At 33.1% G+C, this 24,231-nt stretch overlaps 1 protein-coding gene and 1 long non-coding RNA gene across 2 annotated transcripts in view; one reads left to right on the top strand and one right to left on the bottom strand.

Moving 5' to 3' along the window:
- Nucleotides 1-24,231, bottom strand: part of LOC127728172 (uncharacterized) — a 183,495-nt gene that overhangs the window by 128,464 nt on the left and 30,800 nt on the right. The window lies entirely within an intron of this gene.
- The window catches only part of LOC127728054 (uncharacterized), a 74,349-nt gene that overhangs the window by 18,378 nt on the left and 31,740 nt on the right, over nucleotides 1-24,231 (top strand). Inside the window, exons 8-13 of the mRNA XM_052235236.1 lie at nucleotides 848-1,057; nucleotides 6,467-6,687; nucleotides 9,318-9,393; nucleotides 11,818-12,593; nucleotides 14,239-14,290; nucleotides 17,161-17,218. Coding sequence (XP_052091196.1) covers nucleotides 848-1,057; nucleotides 6,467-6,687; nucleotides 9,318-9,393; nucleotides 11,818-12,593; nucleotides 14,239-14,290; nucleotides 17,161-17,218 — 1,393 coding nt within the window. The remainder of the gene's footprint in view (nucleotides 1-847; nucleotides 1,058-6,466; nucleotides 6,688-9,317; nucleotides 9,394-11,817; nucleotides 12,594-14,238; nucleotides 14,291-17,160; nucleotides 17,219-24,231) is intronic.

Here is a 24,231-nt window from a genome sequence, read left to right on the forward strand (position 1 = left end):
TTCTTAAATCATTTAAAATATGATTCAGTTGTTCTATTTTAAAAATCAGTGTTGATATCAGGTGATCCGAAAGGGTAAGCAAATCCTGCTCCACATGTGTTGCTCGTTTATGTACAAAATCGTCTATAAGTCTAATTCAGTGATGTCACATTTGGGGAAAAGAGGATGGTAAAGACAATTGGAAAATATCCGTCGTTATCACTGAAATAGATACATCATAACGGTCAACTAACTCGTAATGGCGTCTGTAAAATGTTCAAAGGGATGACTTCAACTACACTTTTTGGTATTCTTGGTTTGATACCTTCCTTGTAAGCTTGACACTTTATTACGGAAGTGTCAGTGGTAATGTCACTGTGACTGCTTAGATATGCATAATTGGAGATATTGAGGCAAAATTTGCCATTTTACAAATAGCGACTTGTATAATTTAAAATTATCCAGACCCTACCCACATTAAAATTTTGTAGAAAAATATTTTTTTCGGATAAGCCCTTGACTCGTATGAAAAAATCACTTAAAAGATATCAAATACTTAGTAGGGCTTTTTGCAGTATTTAGTCGTTTGGCATTAAAATAAGAATGTTGAAACCCTAAAACAAATATGTAAGACACAATTAAACAGTACTGAATCCACAAATTAACGTAAATCATCAGAGTTTATCAAATAATGAAGTATTCACTAAAGCTTTGGGATATACAAAACATAATGGTTTTACGTGTGCATATTTGCAAACATATTTTTCACGAAATCTTTATTGTAGTCATTTATATAGCAAGCAAAAGTTAATAGTCTACATTTGGAAAAAACCCTGTTTTTTATGGAATACGTTCTCTATCTTTTCAGCTTTAATAACTGAAGATGAATGTAACTATTTAAAAACTGTTCACTTGCTGCATAGTGTTGCTTTGATTTCCGTAAGAGTGAAGTTTGACCAAAAGATAAATCCAAACGACTTAGAAACTGTCCTCATAAAACATTATAATTCTTTACTCACACTAAAGAATAAAATGCGCATCACCCAACAGGATTGGCTGCTTCTTTTTCCGAAAAAAGGTAAGTGTAAGGTTTTTGTAAATAATTATTTTGGAGAATTCACTTTATTTTTAACACATATAATTGATACTAATACAATGTTTCACAAGTCACCAGATCTTAAAAAAAACAAATTAAAAACAATGAGATGTGGTATGAACGTCAAAGAGAAAACTTTCCACCATAGTCTAAATGATGTTGATGTAAGGAACCATAGATCACCGTACGGTCTAACTTAGCTTATTCAAGGCGATAAGAGTTAAATAGAACAGTTGTAATATGTTATTTTCAGAATAAAAACCATAGAAAATGCTAACCTGCCTCAGGGAACACTTTTGCGGGATTTTGTTTATTATTAAAAAATGTTTTCAAATCAGTCATTTAGGGGCCAATAAGGTCGTATTAAACGATCAGAGAAAATATGAGAGTACCGGCGTTCAAACCTCGTAAATCTTAGTAACAATTAATATTTTCCAATTAACCATTTTTTTTTATCCATGTAAATCTACCGGTATGGTGTTTGAAATGTCTCCCACAATTTATTATTACTGCCTTCAAACATACCCTATATGTACCCATCTTCAGGAGTTTTGCCTTTTAAATAACAACCCTAAAAATGTGGTGTGTCAGCTTTAATCATAAGTTATTGGTAATATAAATTACCAATAAGTACATGTATATTGTTACTCCTTTTCGACTACAAATACGAATAAAACAGATAAAATATTTGGGGCGACTAAGAAAAATAAAAAAAATATATACTTTTATGAATCATTTGTGTTATTGATTAAATAACTGGTTTCGGCCATTTCCCAATCTACCAGAAACTCCAACTATTGCCTTATGTGTCGGAAATTGAAGCCGAATTGTTACCATGAATTTACAGCATTTAGAAGCACAATTATACGTTCAACTGTGACTCGGTATGCCGTTATGAGTTAACTGTGTTTCCTAAACCTTCTCTTTGAATGTTCCAGCTTTCGGGTTAATTGCTGCTTGATGTAAGACGTGACAACATGATAACGGATTAAATATATTTTATATGCTATACCCGGTAAATACATTGTGGCCGAGAAAGCCAATAGTTAAATAAATGCGTTCAATTTTTGAATCGCATGTATAAAATCTCATCAAAATCACAAAATTAGAGAATATCAATTTGTGCTCGGATTTTTATCTAGGTGTTATACTAGTATGCCATTTTGGATTGATCCTCGGTGTAAAAAAATATCCGTTGGTTGACATTTTTGAAATTACCTTCAAAATGCGTATAAGAAATTTCATATATATACAAACAACATATCCTGAAATAATTCAAATAACTCCTAGTTTAAATTGTTGTTGTGTTAGCCTAAAACGTTTCAATGCCACGAAACATTTATATGGTGACAATGGAAACAATGACTGATACGATAAGACGAAAGTCAGGACATATTACTTTAACTTAGAGTTTGACAGTGTTAGCTGTTATTACTAGTGATGCGTGCTTAGCTAAAAGGAACTGACTATGTCTTTACATTAAAGACATATTTTTGAAGATACAAACCAAGAGGGAAAAAACCTAATGACAAGTCATTATCTCTAAACTGAACGAGGTTGCAAGTGTCTACACGATAAACGTCGTCTGCTCTGCGTGCATAACTAGACCAGCGAATTCAGACTTTTTAGAAATATGTGTTTATAAACATAAAAAATAAAGATGTTTTTCTAAAGGATTGAACAGAATTATCGATAAATCCCTTGCAGTATGAAAGCGCTAGACTTTTAAAGTATCTGTTGTTTATTTTCCCCTTCAGCAAATGACCATAGAAGTAGTACTTGTGTATGAATATAATAGGTATTGCATTACAATCGAGGTTTTTTAAGGTTATGAAGAAAATGAGGCGGTGAAAAAATCCCCCCCCCCCCCTTCCCCCCCAAAAAAAAATACACCATTCATGAACATTCTAATTAGGATATCACATTCTTCAAACTATCAAAATACATCAATTGGGTTAAAGAATATAATTTTCGGATGATTTATATAAAAAATAAGAAGATGTGTTGTGATTGGCAATAAGACAACTATCCACCAGGTGACCAAATGATGTAGATGTAGGCAACTAAGGGTCAGTCACCGTACGGCATTCAACAAAGAACAATCATATAAGATCTTGTCTTTTCATGCATTGCTTTCAAGATATAAATAACGCGTTGCCTGAGCTTTCACGGTCAACTTTGATAAAAGTTAAAAACCTTACAGATTCCAGATCTTGCATTTCTTGATCGCAATGCGTGACCTCCGTTACGGATTCTGTCACGATCATTTTTCTCGATATACCGAAACACAGTCTAATTTTAAACCTTCTCTTAAGATTTTTTTTTAACATTTGGAGCTTAGCAAGAATGTTCACATCGGACACCTTTTCACATAATTAGTTGATGGCTTCTGCGCTATATTTGTTCGAAATTATAGATCTTGCAGGGTTGTCTATTAGAATAAAATAGTCTCAAATGGTCGATCTCTCTGTACAACATTTCATAGCATTACTAAATTCAAAGACGTCTTCTCCGAAGCATCTTCTTATTAAACATTTTTTTTATGTATATGTTGAATAGTATTTCTTTTCAAATTTGCATTAAATTATGTGGAAGCTAGCTTGACTAAATGCTTATTTGGGATTACTTTAACCTAGCATTTGAATCAAATGCATCTTGATTATGTATTTAAAACGAATTATATGGCCATTGACTAACATTTGCGATTAAATACTTTGAAATTTTAACCAAAAACAAAACAATAGAAAACAAAAATGGCGTAAACATCAATATCTTCCAATCACTTTTATAAATTAAAATCCTAATAAATCAGGACAGGACTCTCTTTCTTTTAAAGTGGAGTTATGACTTTTCTCTTGTTCAATTGTTGTGGACAAAAAATTATCTGATTAGATGAACAAAAAAGAGTTGTTGAACTTTCTTTTTACAGAAAATGTTTTTTAAAATACTGAAAAAATCTGTTTGCTCGCATCAACGAAATAACGCATCCCAAACCTCGATAAAATAAACCATTTTGATTAACAATTACTCTAATTCCTATTCAGGAAAAATGGTCATATCTTCGACCGCAACGATTCAATTCCAAAACTAAAATAATCCCTCTCGTTTGCCTTTTTCACATTTTGATTCGAGCGTCACTGATGAGTGTAGACGAAACGTTAAATAAAACATTAAGCCATGAAATTTAATGTTATTATTTTGGTGAATTTTGAAATAATTTTTTTTTACACCAAATTTGATATATATTTTGCTATCTTCTAAGATTAAAAATATATGATGAAACAATCATTATTACGTGTATCATTAGCTTAAGCTTTTATTGATTTTTAACTCAATGTGAAATAAAATTATGTAATGTCCGAAGAAGAAAAAATCAAAGTTGATTTTCAAATGCAATTACCTTAAAAATCAAAAGTTGTTTTTATGCATCGCTCATCAAAAAATGTTTTGAACGCTTATTTTAAAAAATATGGACCAATAACTGATTAATAAATAACTTATACTGGATATCAAAACAACTTTTACTATGAACTTAAAAAACTGGTCTTAACACAACAATCATGTTCTTAGCAAACCCAGAGGAATTGCATTTAACAAGAACAATTCATTACAACATTTATCTTTGACTTTGAAAAATGTCAAAATGAGTCAGTCTTTCTTTAAAGAACTGTTTTACGCAATGATACATACAAGACAGTCCCCAAAAGCAGCATAAATGTCTTATTAAAAGAAAGAAATCATATTACATGACCGTCTAGGTAGATGTTTAAAAAATTTGTAGTCCCCCCTGACCACAGACTCCAGAGATGAAACCACTAATTCAAAGCCCCATTGCTTTCTATGTTAAATTATGCAATTTCTGACATTTATAGCTTCTTTCTCTTAAGTTCAAGTAAAGTGGCAGTTATTATTCAAAACATACCTTTAATTACATATTAGAGTGCACTGGTTCCCGGAAGTTGGTTAGTACAAAATCAGGTATTAATGATCTGTTGTGACCGGGCCCGAATTAGTTGTTCTTTACCTAAATTGTAAATAGAAAAAAAATGCATTTCTTGAAGGACGGTCATTGTTTTGGTTCTATGTAAAATTGAATAGCAGGTTCGAAAGTCGCACTGCCTATAAAAAAACAAAAATGTGGCAACAAAAGAATGAAATATGGGAACCTCGAGTATGAAAATCTTATAACAACTCTTTCATCAACCAATAGTCCTACATCTCAAGCCTTTGAGAGCGAACATTCACATCTGTTCTCAGTTATGAATCGCATAGTAAAGCTATAAGTCTCTCGTAGCATGCTGACTATGCGACAAATAATATTATGTTATAACAAATAACTGAGCGTATAAAAGTGTAGAGGTTTTGAGGTTTTCGATTTTTCAGAAAGCCCTTAAGGACAGAATAACATCGATTATTTATACAAATTATGTTTTTAAAAGAATAAAGAAAATTGAAAAGTAACTTCAATTTTACATACTACTTTTACATTCATTTGAAAATCGAAATATAATCAATTTTTTTGATAACCTATTCTAAGATTTATAAGAACATATAATTTATAGTTTTTTTTTCAGTTTGACTATTTTTTTTAAATTTAATTAATATAGTACAGCAATACTTTCTTATGTGTTGCCACTTAAAAAAAGAAATTGTATCTTTAACTCTTCTTACATGCATATATTCATATCATATTACACATACATTTTAAATATATCTTTTTTTATAAAGTTTGGATTGATGATGTGTATTTAATATTAATTCATTAATGCAATAATTACCACATGTGAATCAGTGAAACAAACAAAAATGTGGTATTTATCAACTAACAATTTATAAATTGAGTTACAGTTTAATTTGAAAATAATGTGTTTCCCTTAGTGGTGTAGAAAACGAGTTCAGATATATCCAACATAATTTTGATGCGAATTCTTGGGAATAGATGTAGGACTGACCATGGAAATTAAACTTGAAATATGACGTTCGACCATTTCCAATTTTTCAGTAGTCAATCTGTTTGAACAAATGATTTTGCTTTATTATTATCTTCTTCTCACATAAAAGATCAGTAAGTGTATAAATATTTTTCCTGTAATTACAACTTAGTCATTTTCCACCAATTTTTCTTCCAGAAGGAACCTGTTTTATGTTGTAAAGTTTTTAAAGAGAGATTTCAACATTTTAAAACTGCATTATCTACGCATCCATGATTTGATCATTGTTTTCTGCTCTTTGGTCGGGTTGTTGTCTCTTTGACACATTCTCTATTTCCATTCTCAATTTTATTATCATATCATATCTTTATATTTTCATTATAGCCGTTTTTATTGTTTAAATAGCATTCTGTGCACGCCAACCATTTAATTCTTTGGTTCGTGTTTTTGTTATTCACAGGAGATCACCCAAAATCAACAGACTTCGATTTGGGACTTTTGATGATTTTAATACGAAACTTAACTGATCTAAAGATTGGAAAGCAGTTGCCGCTTGCAACCGAAAAAAGTAATAGTGCAGATTTGACGCGTATCAATCAGTACAGAAAAATAATTTTGAAAAGATGCCCAGGTACACTTTCTGCAAAAGATTTTACATTATATTGGGACGACATAAGCCGGGTAAGTAAATTCGAAAAAAATGCGTATTAAAGAGTAATTCAATATCAAATTTCATAATTACCTACAGAAGTGTGTATGCTTAATTTACATTCAACCTGAAATTTAATTTGATTATCCGTGTAACTTGTGGCCCTTTCGGATTTTTTTTCTGACAACCTAACGCAACCGAGTTTTTCTATTGATAAAAACACTCAACAAATTTTAAGAGGATCGCGCGATCGATCCCGAAGCTCTACTCTTGCAGCATCGCAGTGATAACGAACGGACGGACGGATGGATCAAAACATTATAGCATCCACAACTTAGTTGAATGTGGTATAACTAGTGTTCCTGATAACTCTTTGTTTTATATCGATTCAATCTTCACATGGAAAAGAAAGTCAATCATTGGATTTTGATGGCAATAATATTTGCATTACTCTGCACGTTCATATTAACAAACATTCACTAGCGATGGGCTACAATGTTTCATCAGTAGACCAGTTATAAAAGATGATTTAAATTGTAACTTTGATACATTTTGTCAAATTAATACGGTGAAAGAAAAAAAGAATAACAAAAATACCGAACTCCAAGGCAATTTAAAAAAAGGGAAGTCCATAAAAACAGACAAAATCAAACGCTATCAATCAACGGAACAAATGAAAAACAACTGTCATACTCCTGACTTGATACAGGCATCTTCTGAAGAAAATGATGGGTTAAACCTGGTTTTATAGCTTGCGAAACCTCCCACTTGTATGACAGTTATTTATAGTTCCGTTATATTAACAATATTAACAATGAGCAATAAGCACATTCGAATAAAATTTGTGAGAAAATTTAGCGGTCTTTCGTAAACACTAAGAATGAATTTGGATTGTTAAGAAGTCCTGGCTCCTGTTTTGGGACCCGTCGTGTTAGGTGTTACTTATGGCGCGTAAAATTCCGGTGATCAGCCGCATTCGGTGCCATCACGATCGAGGTAAAGAGGACGAAATTGTAACACAGATTTATGATTATTGTCAAGTGGATAATGCATCTGTTTAACAATGACAAGATTTCAAATTAACATAAGTATTTTAGAGAAAACTGTAAACCAAAAGTTCCTGGTGATTGATATTGCCTTGGTTCTTTTTGAAGATTTATTGGAAGACAACTTTTACCATCGATTTCCGTCGTATAAAATTATTTGAAAGTGTAGTATATGAAGTAGAAATGACAAACCAACTAGACCGTCCTTCCCCAGAACGTAGCTTATCTAAGACTTCACAACATATTTTACACTTCAGAAATTATCAAAATCGCTATTTATAAAACAAGTATCGTCACAATATTTAAGAAATTATGAGCATGAGTATGAACGTTTATCTCCTTAGTTTTATATTTGCATAAAACCGACACTCCGATTTCTTACCTACTAGTAGCTGTACATGTATGTGGTACTAGTTTTTGTAATTTGTACTTTATCGGGATATGTATTATATTTCACTATGTTTTACTGTGCTGTACCAGATTATTTATAGCATCAACTGCATAACCATTTTTGTTGGCGTCTGTGTTTGATTAACTTGTATGTAAGTTTAAATTATTATTTAATTTCGTTATGTTGCATATCAATGAAGTATGTTTACACAATTTTGGCTGATGATTCCCAATAATTGTCTTGTTAACCAATTATGTCTGTTTGGGTTGCTAACACAATGTTGTCAATATAACGGAACTACATACAATTGCCATACAAGTGAGAGGTTTAGCTAGCTATAAAATCAGGTTTGACCTTCTATTTTCATCAGAAAATGTTTGTATCGAGTAAGGAATATGACAGTTGTTTTCCAGTCGTTCCGCTAGTTGATAAAGTCGTGCGTTTGGTTTTGTCAGTTTTTATGGACTTCTCTTTATTGAATTTACATTGGAGTTCGGTAGGTAAGGTTTTACATTTTATACTGACATAGAAATGCATAAACGAGTAACAAATAAATGTCAATGCATGTTACATGCATGTAACTCATTTGTGAATGATGCATTGTATTGAACACAAACAAGTAGACACATATGAGACGTCAGTCTGTTTTAACTGTTTGACGTGTAAAGTCTCACATGTACACACATGTATGCATGTGAAACTTTTTGAACAGTATGAATTACACGTTTGCACTTATATATTCACTAGTATATTTGACATAATTGTTTTGAAACATGATTTCAATCACATGTTATATGTGGGTTTGTTCACATGTGTGTATCAAAAGTGATCACAAATTTGCTTTTTTTGTTAGAAACACAAGTGGCAAGAAACATTTTGTTTATGGAATATTTGAGTCAAACATGTGATAAGTCATCAAAGTTACTTGGTGTCTATTTTAAAAGTGTTCCAGATGCGAGTGTCTTTAACATATGACTTCTCATGCATTCGAATATAAATAGTTGAAAAGTCACATTAATTTCGACTAATAACAGTGTACACTAACATTGAAAAAGGTAGTACAAATTGGGGCTTGAGGTTAGTAAGAAAACCGTAAATTTTTCGAATGATTTTAACATTTTATGTAAAAACATGATTGAAACATGTTGGATTTTCTACCCAGTATTCTTCTCATTGGCTCTCGTAGAATAAAATGGTTATTTCAGAATTACTGTGTATTTATTAGGCAGTTATAAGACTTGCGGGAAATCAGCTATTGGAACCTAAAATGACAGAAGACATGCAGTTAAACAGACTCAAAGGTAAAACAAAACGTCTTTTTTTTTATAATTTCATATTTTACGTCTTGATAGGTTTGGCGAAAAATTTTCGGGGCCTTTTATAGCTGACTATGCGGTATGGGTTTTACTCATTGTTGAAGGCCGTACGGTGACCTATAGTTGTTAATTTCTGTGTGATTTGGTCTCTTGTGGAGAGTTGGTTGTCTCATTGACAATCATACCACATCTTCTTATCTTTATATAAATTATCTTGATGTAAAGTCAGAACTTTGGATGGATACTTGATACTTGATTTTAAGATACTTTACCCTCATTCAATTTTAAATCATATATTCTTGTATGTTAACATAATATTGTTGTGGTTTTGCTGAAATGCCATTTCAACTTTGCTTTCTTTAAAAACTGTCAAAATAGACTCACTTTGATATGTTGTACCTTATATATAAATATTAGCAAAGACTTTTCCCGAAACATATTTAGCTAAAATATGTATTTTACAAAGATTTTAACGTGTTTAAAATATCTTTTCAGCAAAGACTTTGGTGATATAATTTTTTCCAAAACTTATTCGCGAAAAGGCAATTTTAGGTCAAATATGTCAACTTCCACAAGTTTAAAACGTCAAAGTGACATCACACGTGACCTTATTACAAAAGAAGATTCCAGATTATACCTACTGACTCAGATATGAATACAATTAACGTGTTTTAAAACACGAATATGTTTTCTTTTTTTTGAAATTTCGAGGACCAAATGATGGCTCTTATCATACCTCCTCCTTAGTGCAGTAAAAAAATCCTTATAAAACACTTGAACCGTAGAGGAAGTGGGAATCAGACTTAAATATCTAGTCAAATATGCTAGTAATAAAGAGTAGGTCCCTATCTTAAGAATCCATTATCCAAGGCCCAGATCATAATAACAAATGATAGTCTGTCAAAGTTTTAAAAGGGATCTCCGGGATTACTCTAGAATTTTTCTTCACGAAATTTCCATTAAGAATGCATATGCGCTAACATATAATGAGAGGAGAAAATCTAATAACTTTGAAATAATTGTTACCATGTCTAAGGTATGAAAATAGATTTTAAAAAGTACAGCAAAGGAGTTTTTATGATAAATAAACAGAAAACCGTATGAGATTGGAACCAAACTCTCATATATGTTCACTTGCTCATAAAGTACAGTATGAAGCAATATATTCAGTAGTACTTGAGGAAAGTATGTGAATTAAATATTTGTTAAATGATTGCACAGACAAAAAGAAGTGCAGAAAGAAGTTCTCCCCAATTATAACTTCAGGACTGTACATGGAAACCTTCATATATCATGTATATATCATTGTTTCACACAGAAATATAACATCCTTATTCAGAGCTTAAAGAACATCATGAAATTATAAAAAATAAAAGCGTTCCAATATCTCATACAACAGCACATATTTCATATGTCCAAGGGCAATAATCCCGATGGTTTTTTTTTTTTTAACTTTTTCATAAAATCTGCCCAGGAATGTATTCATGAGGGCATTTAAAAAATGTTATTTTCAATATAATTTCTACTTCCTAGGGCATAACACGCGTAAAAGGGTTGACCTGCGTTGTAAATCGAACTGGTCAAAATTTTGCTTAGTTAAACTTTTGTTATAAATTTCATAAAAAAAAAAAACCAGAAAAGTAAGAATAAAATTGTCTTTTTATAAATTTTTAAATCATAAAGAAACTAAGGTTTCAACTCCCTCAGGTAAAGTTGACCTTAGATGGATTATGCTATTTTTAGGTCCTTTTTTATCACATAACTCTTTAACTGTTTCGGTTCGTATACATCCTTGACATTCAAATATTCGGCTTTGAGAGTTCCTGATGAAGGTAAATCCACAAAAGCGCTTCGGACGCATACCATTTATAACGAGTTGTTTTAATTTGTTTAGACGTGATACCAGTTACATTGAACTTTTTCATTTAGTTTACTTTTTCAAGGGGCAAAACTCTTGACAGTATTGATCTAAAACTATGATACAATTTTCCTTATATTCAAAATTGTCCTAACAGCTATGCTTAGAGATCATTGATGGCATTTTGAATTCAGGGATCTTATTAGAATTGTTAAAAATCTTTTTAGTATTATTTAGACGTTGTACTTAAACTCACAATCCACTTTGGTTCATCCAAATATATTTTTTAAGATAACGAAGTAGAGGTAAGAGATAGAAGTTAGAATATGTCAAAAATTAGTCAGCAACACCAATATAAAAATATAATTATCTTGGCAAACTACGACAGATGTAACATTGCATTGTCATCTTTTAATGCTGTCTGTATTATCAGCGGATAGGGTATATTTGATACTTTTGTTGTACTAGTAAAAGAAATGCAATATACTCGATTTCTATTTACGCTTACAGTCAGATATATAATTTTATACATATGTCTTCTTTTTATTTAGATTGTCTTTATGCTTTAACTCCAGTGCGGATTGAAGATGATCGTTTTATAAAATTAACAATTCTTTCATACAAATATGCCGCTAACATTATAATGAAAATAATTCAGCAGTTTTATGCAACCGTGGAGTGTGAAAACTTAATGGAGTTTTTAGACAAAGAAAAACATCACTTGTTCCATAAACGCAAGAAAACATTCGAATGCCGCTCTTGTGAAAATAAAACCTTTGATAAATCAATTATGGAATATGATTGGAATAGATTTTTCAAGGAAATTAATAATGGGAAGCATTCGCATGAAGGTAAAGATCTCGACAAACGATGCCCAGAATATTTTTCTGCAAAGGAGTTAGATGAACATAATATTCATGTATCATTAGGATGTTATTTGATAGCTAATATTGATGATTTGTACTCAAATGCCTTAGAAAAGTTGAAAAATGTTGATAGTCATTCATGGCATAACATATTCATATGCAGACATGGATGTGGAGGAGAAACTAGCATAGACCCATTTTGCGCTTTAAAAGTCATGAGAAACAGATTGGTAAAAGATACATTAAACGGCAATTTAAGTGAACGTCAATTCAACACAGTTTGGGCGCAGATGTCAAGTGGTTTATTTGCTTGTTTACAATGCATCAAGGAAGAAGATTTTACAAGAAAAATGAAAACAGAAATAAAAGGACTCCGAACTAAGAACATCAATAAAACAGAATGGAATGACTTTTTAAGCAGTCTGCCGGAGTGGATTCTCAACGACATAGATCTTGAAGAGGTAAAGTAAACCGAATTTGAATGAAAAATAATTCATTTATTGTGTCCCTACAATATGAAGACCTTCATCCTCATGCGCTTATCAATTTAAAGTAGGAGAAAGTACACATAAATTATTTTGTAATGAAACGAAACTAAGACTGATTGACGAATACAAGACATTCATTTTTTTTCGTCTTTTCACTTCTGTTGACGTTTGTAGTCCTGTTCAAACGCTGGCAATACTATTTCTTTTAAATATAAAAATAAATGAAAACATAAATTTGACAGTGCTAAAAAGAAATATAAGACAGGAAACATCATTCACGATTTGCATCACTTTATTTGCCTAACTTTTATCGAACATAGCGAAGAATGTGAAAGAACTGAAAAAATAGGTTTTTACACTGCTAGTTTAGAACCTTCCTTTGTACAATAAAGGTTTGTATTTATTGGTCGATTAAAGTATTATCTGTCTCTGAAAAAGGACCTGCAACGGTCTTCTGAGAGCTTTAAGTAGTTTTGATATGCAATAGTTATATGTTCATCGCTTTTGAATGAATATCTTGTTTGTTTCTTCACTTTAAAAATTAAAATCTTTAACTCATGAAATTAAAAGAGGAAGTATCAACGATTTCCATCAATAATAAATTCATTTTCTCAAGGATATATTACATTTCGTGTATATTATTGGATTGAACCTAATGTGTGTCTTATATCTCAGTGAACGTAAATACGAAGTTAAAGAGACAGTATTGACGAAAATCGTTATTCAAGATGAAAACTTTAAACCGTTGTACATGTGGGAATTTATATGAATGAGCATATATGTTTCTTGTCATTTTCGTTACTAAAATGAACGTAATTAAAGCAAAAACGCTATATTTTTCGTCGTTCGTTAGACCAAAGCAAATTATTTCTAGGTTAGACAATACTTGGTTATATTTTATGATAATATAAAGCCCGAGGACTAGTTAAAGTTTCTCGCAAATTTTGAGAGTTATTTGTTGAAACCCTTCGATAAAGTGAATATGCTAATTTTTATCAAAAATGATTTTTTGGCAAACTAGGCGGTACTATAAAAAGCGGCATCACTCTTTGACTTTATGTTGGAGAAATGTTTAATACACAGTTAGTTCCTTTCCCTGTTGTTATCTGATTCAGTTGCAGGTTGAAGGTGGCAGGAAAATTTGGGAACTGAAATTAAACCCCCATCCCTCCCTGATTTTTATAATAATTATTTTTAAATCATTTTACTACCCGTCCATTTGAAATTATTAAAAGCTGAGTGTACTTCTTATTCCGTTTACGCAAGATTCTGACTATGTTTTTATTATTTTCTTTTCCTTTACCAGTCCCGTGAGGTGTGTAAACCAGGATAAGTCTTCCCTGTGAGTCGTGTGATTTCGTTTGCCAGTCTAAATTTTCCATCCAATATGTTTTTATTACTGAACTTTGGCGTTGGAATACATTCATGTTTTCTTTTTTAAATATACTGATTCAACGTTCCAATGTTGACATATTGCAGTTGTTTCATGCTGCAAACCTCCTTATTTCACCTACAGAAAACGTGTTTTTGCTGGTTTCTTAGGCTATTCGTTCAATTTTGCATTGATTTAGTTATTGAGATTCAGTAATGTTTTTGATTTAATGATTTTGTTTTGTAGAGAAGTGACGAATTAACAATTTTCTTAAAGATTCTTTCAAATGACGTTAAGAGTAAGTATTTTGAATAATGGTGACTGTATCGATTAGCAATAGTATACACTTATTTTTTTATTTTACTTAAAGCTGAGGGAACGTATTTGTGTCGAGGGGGACAATAAACTTGCTATTGTCCGAATAGCCAATAAATATTATTATTATACAGACAGTATGGGGGAAATGTTTGCTTTGAGTAAACAGGTTTTGAAACTATTAAAGGAGAGGCAAAATATACCAAAGGAATATTCAAACTCATAAGTTGAAAAAAACTGACACTGCCATGTCAAAAAAAAAACAAAGAGAAACAACATTATACAAAACACAACAATAAAAACTACAGACAGAGCAACACACAACCCAACCGAAAATCTGGGGTGATCTCTTGTGCTCCAGTAGGGTAAACAGATCCTGCTCCAGATGTGACACCCATAGTGTTGCTCATGTAAATAAAAACCCGGTGATAAGTCTTATTTGAAAGCCCACATTCGAGGAAAAGAGGATGGGATTGTGGTTACGACAGTCGGAACATATCCGTCATGCAAATATAACGACAGTTGGATCATATCCGTGGTCATCTGTAAAACAGATATTCTATAACGGTCATCTAACTAGTTATGGCGTCCGAAAATTGTCAAAGGGATGATTTCAACTTCACCACTTGGATTTCTGATTTAATATCTTGTTAGGTATTCCTATTAACCAGTAAATGGTCTTTTAATGGGAAAATATTTGCCTCCAGTAAATAGTTCATACCTAGTAAATAGTTTTTATTAGCAGAGAATTTCGTAATAGATAGAAAATTTATTCGTCTATACTTTTATAAAAAAAATACATACTGAGGTATAATAATCAGTTTTGTTCTAACTGAATCCCTTGATAATTATGAAAGAACTATACGACAAAGGTATAGAGATACCTGCCTAATATTAATGATTAGACACACATTTAATCATGTTTATTTCTTAATGCGTTTGTGTTCGTCGTATCTTCAAGTATCAGCGTTCCTTACATTCAAAACACAATCACGATAACTTATTTTATACGAACCTTAATTCAACGAATTTAAATTGACTATACAATTGCTGTGTGTTTGTTTATTCTACATTGGCTAGAGGTATAGGGGAGGGTTGAGACCTCACAAAACATGTTTAACCCCGCCGCATTTTTGCGCCTGTCCCAAGTCAGGAGCCTCTGGCCTTTATTAGTATGTTTTTGAATTTTAGTTCATTTATATGTTTTGAAGTTTAGTATGACGTCCATTTTCACTGAACTAGTACACATTTTTGTTTAGGGCCATCTGAGGCCAGCCTCCGGGTGCGGTATTTTCTCGCTGTGTTGAAGACCCATTGGTGGCCTTCGGCTGTTTTCTGCTCTTCGGTCGGGTTGTTGTCTCTTTGACACATTCCCCATTTCCTTTCTCAATCTTAATCATACAGCTCAAACCTTCTATTTTTGAATTTATAAACTTAAATATCTGCTTGGGAACATGCCTAACACTAATACATAGAATTGTTACAGAGTACATTGTATAACTCAGACTTTAATTTAAAATTTGAATTTTCTGTCCTGTTTATACATTGATGAATTAAGGTGAGAAAGTTTAAAGGAGAGAAAAATGCAAAACGTTGACTTTTAACGAAAAAACATTTAGCCCTGTCCTTTCGAAATTGAAATAATTACCTAATGATATGATTTACCGACAGTATATTGTTCTTCCTAATTGCAGCTATCGAATATGGAGCTGTTGAAAAGTTATTAACGACGTGGACAGTACACAAGAATGAACAGTTTTAAAAACAATTCATACTTTTCATTCAAGTGTTAAAATACATACTGATTGCCTTAATGAGATTTTGATTGAACATTTTATAAAAAAATCATCAAAGATACCTGGTTTTGCGCATTGTTGAAGGCCGTACGGTAATCTGTAGTTGCTAATATCAAGTCAAGTTGCCAACTTCTACGTCACTTGGAAATATGTATCATTGTAGACGAAACTCGCGTCTTGCGTTCAAAATGATAAGCCTGGTATCTTTAATGAGTTTTTTCTACCACCACTGGTCGGTGCCACTGATGGTGTCGGTTTCATCGCCGGGGGTATCACCAGCCAGTATTTAGCACTTCTGTTTTGACATGAATTATTTTTGAAATGGTAATGTTTATAAATGAACTGTTTGCAAAACATTGAATTTTCAAAATACTAAGGATTTTCTGGCCCAGGTATAGATAAGATTAATTGTATTTGGCGAATGCTTTCGGAATGTTTGGTCCTCAATGCTTCAGCTTCGTACTTTATTTGGCCTTATTCGAGCGTCACTGATGAGTCTTTTGTGGACGAAAGCGCAGCTGGCGTACAAAATTTTAAGCGTGGTATCTTTGATGAGTTTTTTTGGCAATCATAATAAATCTTCTTATTTTCATATTATAATTTCATTACTCATACACGCGTTCCGTCTAAATTAGACTTGTCAGCAGTGACACTCGAATGAAAACAGATGGAAGGCCAAATCGAACAAGAAATTGATGCGTATTAAACAAAGAAATTAAAACGAATGTAAAGCAGTTTCAAAATGACAGAATCGTCTGCTACTAAATAACATTATCTGAATTTGGCGAATCCTTTCGGAATGTTTGGTCCTTAATGCTCTTCAACTTCGTACTTTATTTGGCCTTTTATCTTTTCGATAGTCGCTGATGAGTCTTTTGTAGACGAAACTCGCGTCTTGCGTACACAAATAAATGGTAATAGGTAAGCAAATACTGTTAAATCTGGCTACTATAATTATTTCATGTACATATTTTGACAAAAATGGATTTTTAGCGTATAACACCTAACCAGAAGTATGACATTACATTGTACGTTAATGTTACTTGGTCTTTTACAGGTTCGTCTCAAGGTTACAGATTGCGAAAATTAACTGATCGGAAGCATTTAATGAAAAGGTAAGATCATTTGTAAAGAATTAGAAGGCTTTTTCTAGTCTATGGTAACTGAATTGACAGATCACGTACCCGGGGCTTGCTATAATTAGCTACGTAATACCTTAACATGATGCAACAATGGAAGTATTATATTGACAGGAACTCCAACAAACCGAATTTAAACGTTTATAGTGCGATGCCACACAATCGTTACGTATCTGTTAATTAACTCGACATGTCATGTCGATCCATGAGTTCAATCAATTTTTTTTGGAACCTCGTCATAGTCCGTAATTACGGAATATACCGAAATAACTGAATGTGTTCTTAATTGTCAAGGAAATGACATTTAACGACCATATCACTAAATGACAAATATCAGTTTTTACAACAACATGTAGATGATGTTCTCTCACAACATGTAGATGATGTTCTCTCACAACATGTAGATGATGTTCTCTCACTAAATAATACAAAATTTGGTGACTATGTTGAACGAATCTATCCCATCGAACTAGAGATAAAGGATACTACAGATACAGTTAAGTCTGCCTCATATCTTGACTTACATCTAGAAATTGACAATGAGGGTCGGTTGAAAACAAAACTTTACGACAAAAGAGATGATTTCAGCTTCCCAATTGTGAACTTTCCATTTCTATGTAGCAACATTCCAGCAGCGCCTGCATACGGAGTATATATCTCCCAATTGATACGATATTCCCGGGCTTGTGTTTCCTATCATGATTTCCTTGATAGAGGATTGCTGCTCACAAGGAAGCTATTAAACCAAGAGTTCCAAATGGTGAAGTTGAAGTCATCCCTTCGTAAATTTTACGGACGCCATCACGAGTTGGTTGACCGTTATGGAATAACCGTTTCACAGATGATATCGGATATGTTCCTTATGTCGTAACTACAATACCCTTCCCTTTTCACGAATGTGACTTACCGAATTAGACTATTTACCGGATTTGTAATAACATAAGCAACTCGACGGGTGCCACATGTGGAGCATGATCTGCTTACCCTTCCGGAGCACCTGAGATCACCCCCAGTTTTTGGTGGGGTTCGTGTTGCTTAGTCTTTAGTTTTCTATGTTGTGTCATCTGTACTATTATTTGTCTGTTTGTCTTTTTATTTTTGGCCATGACGTTGTCAGTTTGTTTTCGATCTATGAGTTTGACTGTCCCTCTGGTATCTTTCGTCCCTCTTTTACGGGTTTTGCTGCGTTAAAACAAATAAAAAGAAAGAAAAGAAAACCTCGCGACTCTGAAGAGTAAAAATACTCGCAAGCCATGAATATTTCAGTTTTAGTTACAATCAATTTTAATAGTATTTCATGAGAGGGCCGCTGGCTAATGCGCCGTTCACACAGTGCCGGATTTCTACGAGTAGGGAATGGTCCGGAGAGGTCGGCCAATCACCCCCCACAGTTAGGTGCGTCCCGTAACATTCGGGGAAACTCAGCCGATTTTGTCTAGTCGGATTATAATTGTGACTATGTCGTGACAGATTCTGCTGTATCGGATCAAAATCTTAACAATGTTCTGTGTTTTCTGGACGGTGTCCTATGGAACGGGCATGATCTGGAGAAATTTGTCATTGCTGTTTTTTTGCCGATTGAGTCCGGATTGCATCCAGATCTTTCCGAATGCGAACCGTCTTTTTTCCGGAACAGTCCCGTTATTAATACATAATTCGGCAATAATACCCATGTCGGAGTCCCGACAATTACAAAACACGATACGACGGAGTCCAGACAAAGCCGTTTGCAAAACGGTACAGCATATTGTGATAGAATTGCGTTCCAATAGTACCTGATCATCCCGAATTTGGCGATTGTTTTATAGGACGGGACTATCACATGAAACGGTTTTCTAACGGATATCTTCCGTCAGCTGCGGCTTACTCTCTGGTCACTGTCTGAACTCTGTCGGATCGGCAGAATATGGACGCTTTCGGGACATATTCGGTCGTCTTTTTCCATGCGAAAGATACAAATCGAATCAGAATCGGCTGAATCTGGACACTGCCTGAACAATATCTGAGTTTTGTCGTGATTAAATAAATGTTTTTACAAATTTTTATTAAAGTTTGAATTTCCAGCCGCGATTCACTGGATCTTGATCAGACTTTCGACAAATTTTAATCGGGAATGGTCCTAGCAAGGACGGCAGTAAAAATCTTGAATGTGTGACCCCGGCTTAAACATGTATATAAACATGCTAGGCTTGAAAATCATAAATTTCTTTAATAAAAGTAAACTGAAAAGTTTTTATCTGCAATTTTATTGAGGTTTACTTCTAAGTGTTTACTGAATGTCAAGTGCCAAAATATTTTATAAATTTTTAACAACGGATTTGGAAAAAGGGGGGGGGGGGGGGGGGGTGTAAGATGGCTTTGATCGGAAAAAATATCCTATTCTGGCGTAATGAAAAAAAAAATAATACTGAACTCCAAAGAAAATTCAAAACGTAAAGTTCCTGATCAAATGGCAAAATCAAGAGCTCAAACACATCAAACGAATGGATAACAACTGTCATATTCATGACTTGGTACAGACATTTTCTTATGTAGAAAATGGTGGATTAAACCTGGTTTTATAGCTAGCTAAACCTCTCACTTGAATGACAGTCGCATAAAATTCCATTATATTGAGAACAATGTGTGAACAAAATAAACAGACATAATATCTTTGAATATTGTTTACATTTGCACAAATATCGATTTTGTCAACATAACTAAATTTATATTCTTTTCGAATGGTTTTTGGGATGTATAAATACACTTCCACGTTCATTTTCCATATAGAGATTGCTTTATCTATATATAACATTATACATATTTATTATAAGGTTAAATCCAAACTTTCCTACTGCCTGTCGATACTTTTATTTTGGCATTGCACAAGTCATGTCTTCTTTGACTGTCCATGGCGTTAAAACACTAACTCCATGGCACGTGTTTTAGTTGATTTTAGTCTCTGGTGCATGAGTTTTTATTATTAATTGTTTTTGGCTTTTAACTAGCTTTCAGTACCTGCGAGTAATCTCAAATCGTACTTTCGTGTTATTTTGACCTGGCATACAATTTATAATGCATTTTTGTTATTCAATGTTTACTTATTTTGTGTTAGATCTCGTCTCACTATTTTTTTTAGTATTTAGTATGACGATAAATTTTCACTGCTGTTCTCGTACTATGAACAACAAATTTATTTATTTTGTAAAAAACAACAAAATTATTATATTCAAATTTACCTGTGTACGTTATTTTATTTAACGCCATTTTGTCCAAGGTTATAGTTGTCTTTTTGACATTGTGTCATAGATCAAATTTATTCGTTCAGTGTATGTTTACTTGTTTTGGTTAATATGCCTTTTTGATTGAGTTAAACCTGCTGCATTTGTTTGCACCTGTCCTAAGTCAGGAACCTGTTTCAGTGGTTGTCTTTTGTTGATGTGGTCCTTAAGTGTTTCTCGTTTTATATAGATTAGACCGTTGGTTTTCCTGTTTGAATTGTTTTACACTAGGCATTTTGGGGTCCTTTATAGCATGTTGTTCGGTGTGAGCCAAAGCTCCTTGTTGAAGGCCGTACTTTGACCTATAATTGTTTACTTTTACACATTGTGACTTGGATGGAGAGTTGTCTCATTGGCAATCATACCACGTCTTCTTATTTCTATAAAATAGGTAAAAATGTAAAAAAAAAACAGGGGTACAGCAGTCAACATTGTGTTGTAATCTTGATCACTATAAAAACAAACAAATATGTCAACAAAGAAAAAATAAAAGGCATATAGACAAAGCACAAAGCAAAAACGAAAGACGAGAATACAAAAATTTACCATAGCACAATAACACAATGACGGAATGTATAAGTACCGAGCCACGTCAAATGGATATTACCAAAAAATAGACTTAACAGTAAAAGTAATAATTTACAAAGACAAATAAAAGAACACTATAACACGTTATTAAGATGATAAACAAATGTCTACGACAAACAGGATGATTTCAACTTCCCAAGTATCAATTTCCCATTTCTCAGCAGTAACATACCCTCTGCTCCGTCGTATGGTGTGTACACATCTCAATTGATACGTTATGCTCGTGCATGTTCACACTATACGGACTTCATATACAGGAGTGTGCTCCTTGCGTAGAAACTGCTCCAACAGAGTTATGAGGAGGAAAGATTAAAAATGACACTCCGTAAATTTCATGGACACCATCACGAATTGGTTGATCTATACGATGTGTCTGTGTCTAAACTAATTAACGACATTTGTACCACGTCTTAGATTGTGGTTTACCATCTACGTCGTCTGTCTGCTAAGTACCAAACGTGACCTATTCCCGAATATGACTGTTTTGCCGAGTGTGAATTCGCATTGCTATACGACGTGTTTCGGTATTTATACATCCAACATTCATGTATTTAGTAATGATGTTTCTTTTGTAAGTACGGTTTGATATTGTGTTGTGCCTTATCGTTTGTGGTTTGAGTTCTTGCGTTTGTTTATACTGTATTGCTGTCACGTAGTGTTGTCATCTTAGCGGGGTTTTTTTACATTGCCATATAAGCGGGAGGTTTGGCTAGCCATAAAACCAGGTTCAACCCACCATTTTTTCTTAAAATGTCTTGTTCCAAATCAGGAATATGACAGTTGTTATCAAATAGTCCGTTTCTATGTATGTTGGCGTTTGTTTTTGTTGCAGTTCAGTGTTTCTGTTGTTCCGTTGTTTTCCTCTTATAGATGTTGTGTATCCCTCGGTTCAATGATATTCAATGAATACGTTTAATTGAATTTTTATATGGTGAGACAACAGAGAAAACCATAAATATTCTTGTAACACTCGATAAAAATTTACAACCTATAACTTATCCTTCGCCATCTTGCACACTACACGCGCATCACATTATTTTCTGCAAATATCCTACTTCAGGTTCATGCAATTTTTAGTACCGGAGATTTTCTCGATTTCCAATTTCCAATGATAAAATCATATTAAACAAAACTAAAATTAATCTTTCCTATTTTCCATATGCAGTTAATGTTTTTATGTCATTCTGTTAAATATGTACCGAGTTTTTAGATCTTTTCAGAATTCGCCTTCATTAATTGAACTGAAACAGGTGTCGTCATTCATGTGGCGATCCACAAATAACCATGGGAATTTCCGTGTTTGTTTACATTGGTAGGTAGATAAGACATTCGATAACAATCACGTGATAAGATCAGCTTCAGTAAACGGAACAGGCGAAGGCGTCATCGCAGATACCCCACAAAGGAGTTATCACGTACTTGACAAACTGAGTCAAAACCTTTTATTTTTTTAAAGAGAGGCGAAGGATATATATACCGAAGGGACCTTCGAACTCATAAGTCGATAATAATCTGACAACGCCATGGCTTAAAAAGAAAAAGACAAACAGACAAACAAGAGTACACAAAACAACATAGAAAACAAAAGACTGATGATCTGCTTACCCTTGCGAAGCACCTGAGATCACCCAAGTTTTTGGTGGGGTTCGTGTTGCTCAGTTTTTAGTTTTCTATGTTGTGTTTTGTGTACTGTTGTGTGTATGTTTGTTTCTTTTTTAGCCATGACATTGGCCGTTTATTTCGACTTATGAGTTTGAATCTTTCGCCTCTCTTTTAGTACATATCGAAGGCATATAATTGATCAAATGACAAAATTCAGTATTGTAATTAACAGTTTACAATCAAATCATTAGAATATTACGCAGTAAGGTTAAAAACAACTAAGGGTACTTTTTTACATATTATTACGTTTCAAAATATTAAAAGTGTTCATCCTCCCGAAGATGAAAGACTATTTCCTGGTAATACAAATATATAATACTATATTTTACGCCTGAACATACAATTAATGTATTGACGTAACAAATAGTATAGTAATTCTCTTTTTCATCCTTAAAGTTATTTCTGAGAAAAACTACATATTCAAACACGGTAAAATTTTACATTCAAATTCAACAAATATGTTTTCAATGCCCTCAAGCACACTGATCACTTGTTACATGTTTTATTTTGGATGCAATGTCGATCTTCTCTTCACGATAAATATACTGTTGTTCCCTTGGACAAAGTTTTTAACAATATTATCTTTGTCTGTAAATCCTATTACGATGAAATTCTTTCAAAGATCTAGACAAATCATAAGTCTTTTTGTATATTCCAGTGAGGACTTATCGTGTATGTTATGGATACCTAAAATTGACAAAAAACTCTGTGCAAACAACGGCACATTTCCGGCTAATCTGCATGTTCCACCAAGGCATTGCCGATAGATTTATCAAACTTCTGTCCGCAATGAAAGAGGGATTACAGCAATAATGTAATACTGTTTACTCGCGTAGTGACATTAGTCAAATGTGGATTCTTAAGAATTGAAAAGAACTTCTGGAAAATTTTAAATCTCGGTCGATTGCGTTGAAATTCCGACGCAAGAGGTTTTTATAGTGTTGTTTTCATTAAGTTTACCCTTGTATCTATATTTTACTTAAGATTTGCTTTATCGGGAAAGTGTAAATGTCATTGTGTTTTACTAGATATAGGAAGATGTGGTATGAGTGCCAATGAGACAACTCTCCATCCAAGTTACAATTTATAAAATTAAACCATTATAGGTCAAGGTACGGCCTTCAACACGGAGCATTGGCTCACACCGAACAGCAAGCTATAAAGGGCCCCAAAAAATTACTAGTGTAAAACCATTCAAACGGAAAAACCAACGGTCTAATCTATATAAAAACGAGAAACGAGAAACACGTATGAACTACATAAACAGACGACAACTACTGTAATCAGATTCCTGACTTAGGACAGGTGCAAACATTTGCAGCGGGATTAAACGTTTTAATGGTACCAAACCTTCTCCCTTTTCTGAAACAATAGTATAACATCACAACATAGAAAATCACACTATAAAATATCAATTGGAAGGCTTAACTCAATCAAAAACGTAAATTAACACACAATGAACGAATAAATTTGACCTGT

The sequence above is a fragment of the Mytilus californianus genome, unplaced genomic scaffold (genome assembly GCF_021869535.1).
Source record: "Mytilus californianus isolate M0D057914Y unplaced genomic scaffold, xbMytCali1.0.p SCAF_2, whole genome shotgun sequence".
In the NCBI taxonomy this organism is placed as follows: Eukaryota; Metazoa; Mollusca; class Bivalvia; order Mytilida; family Mytilidae; genus Mytilus; species Mytilus californianus.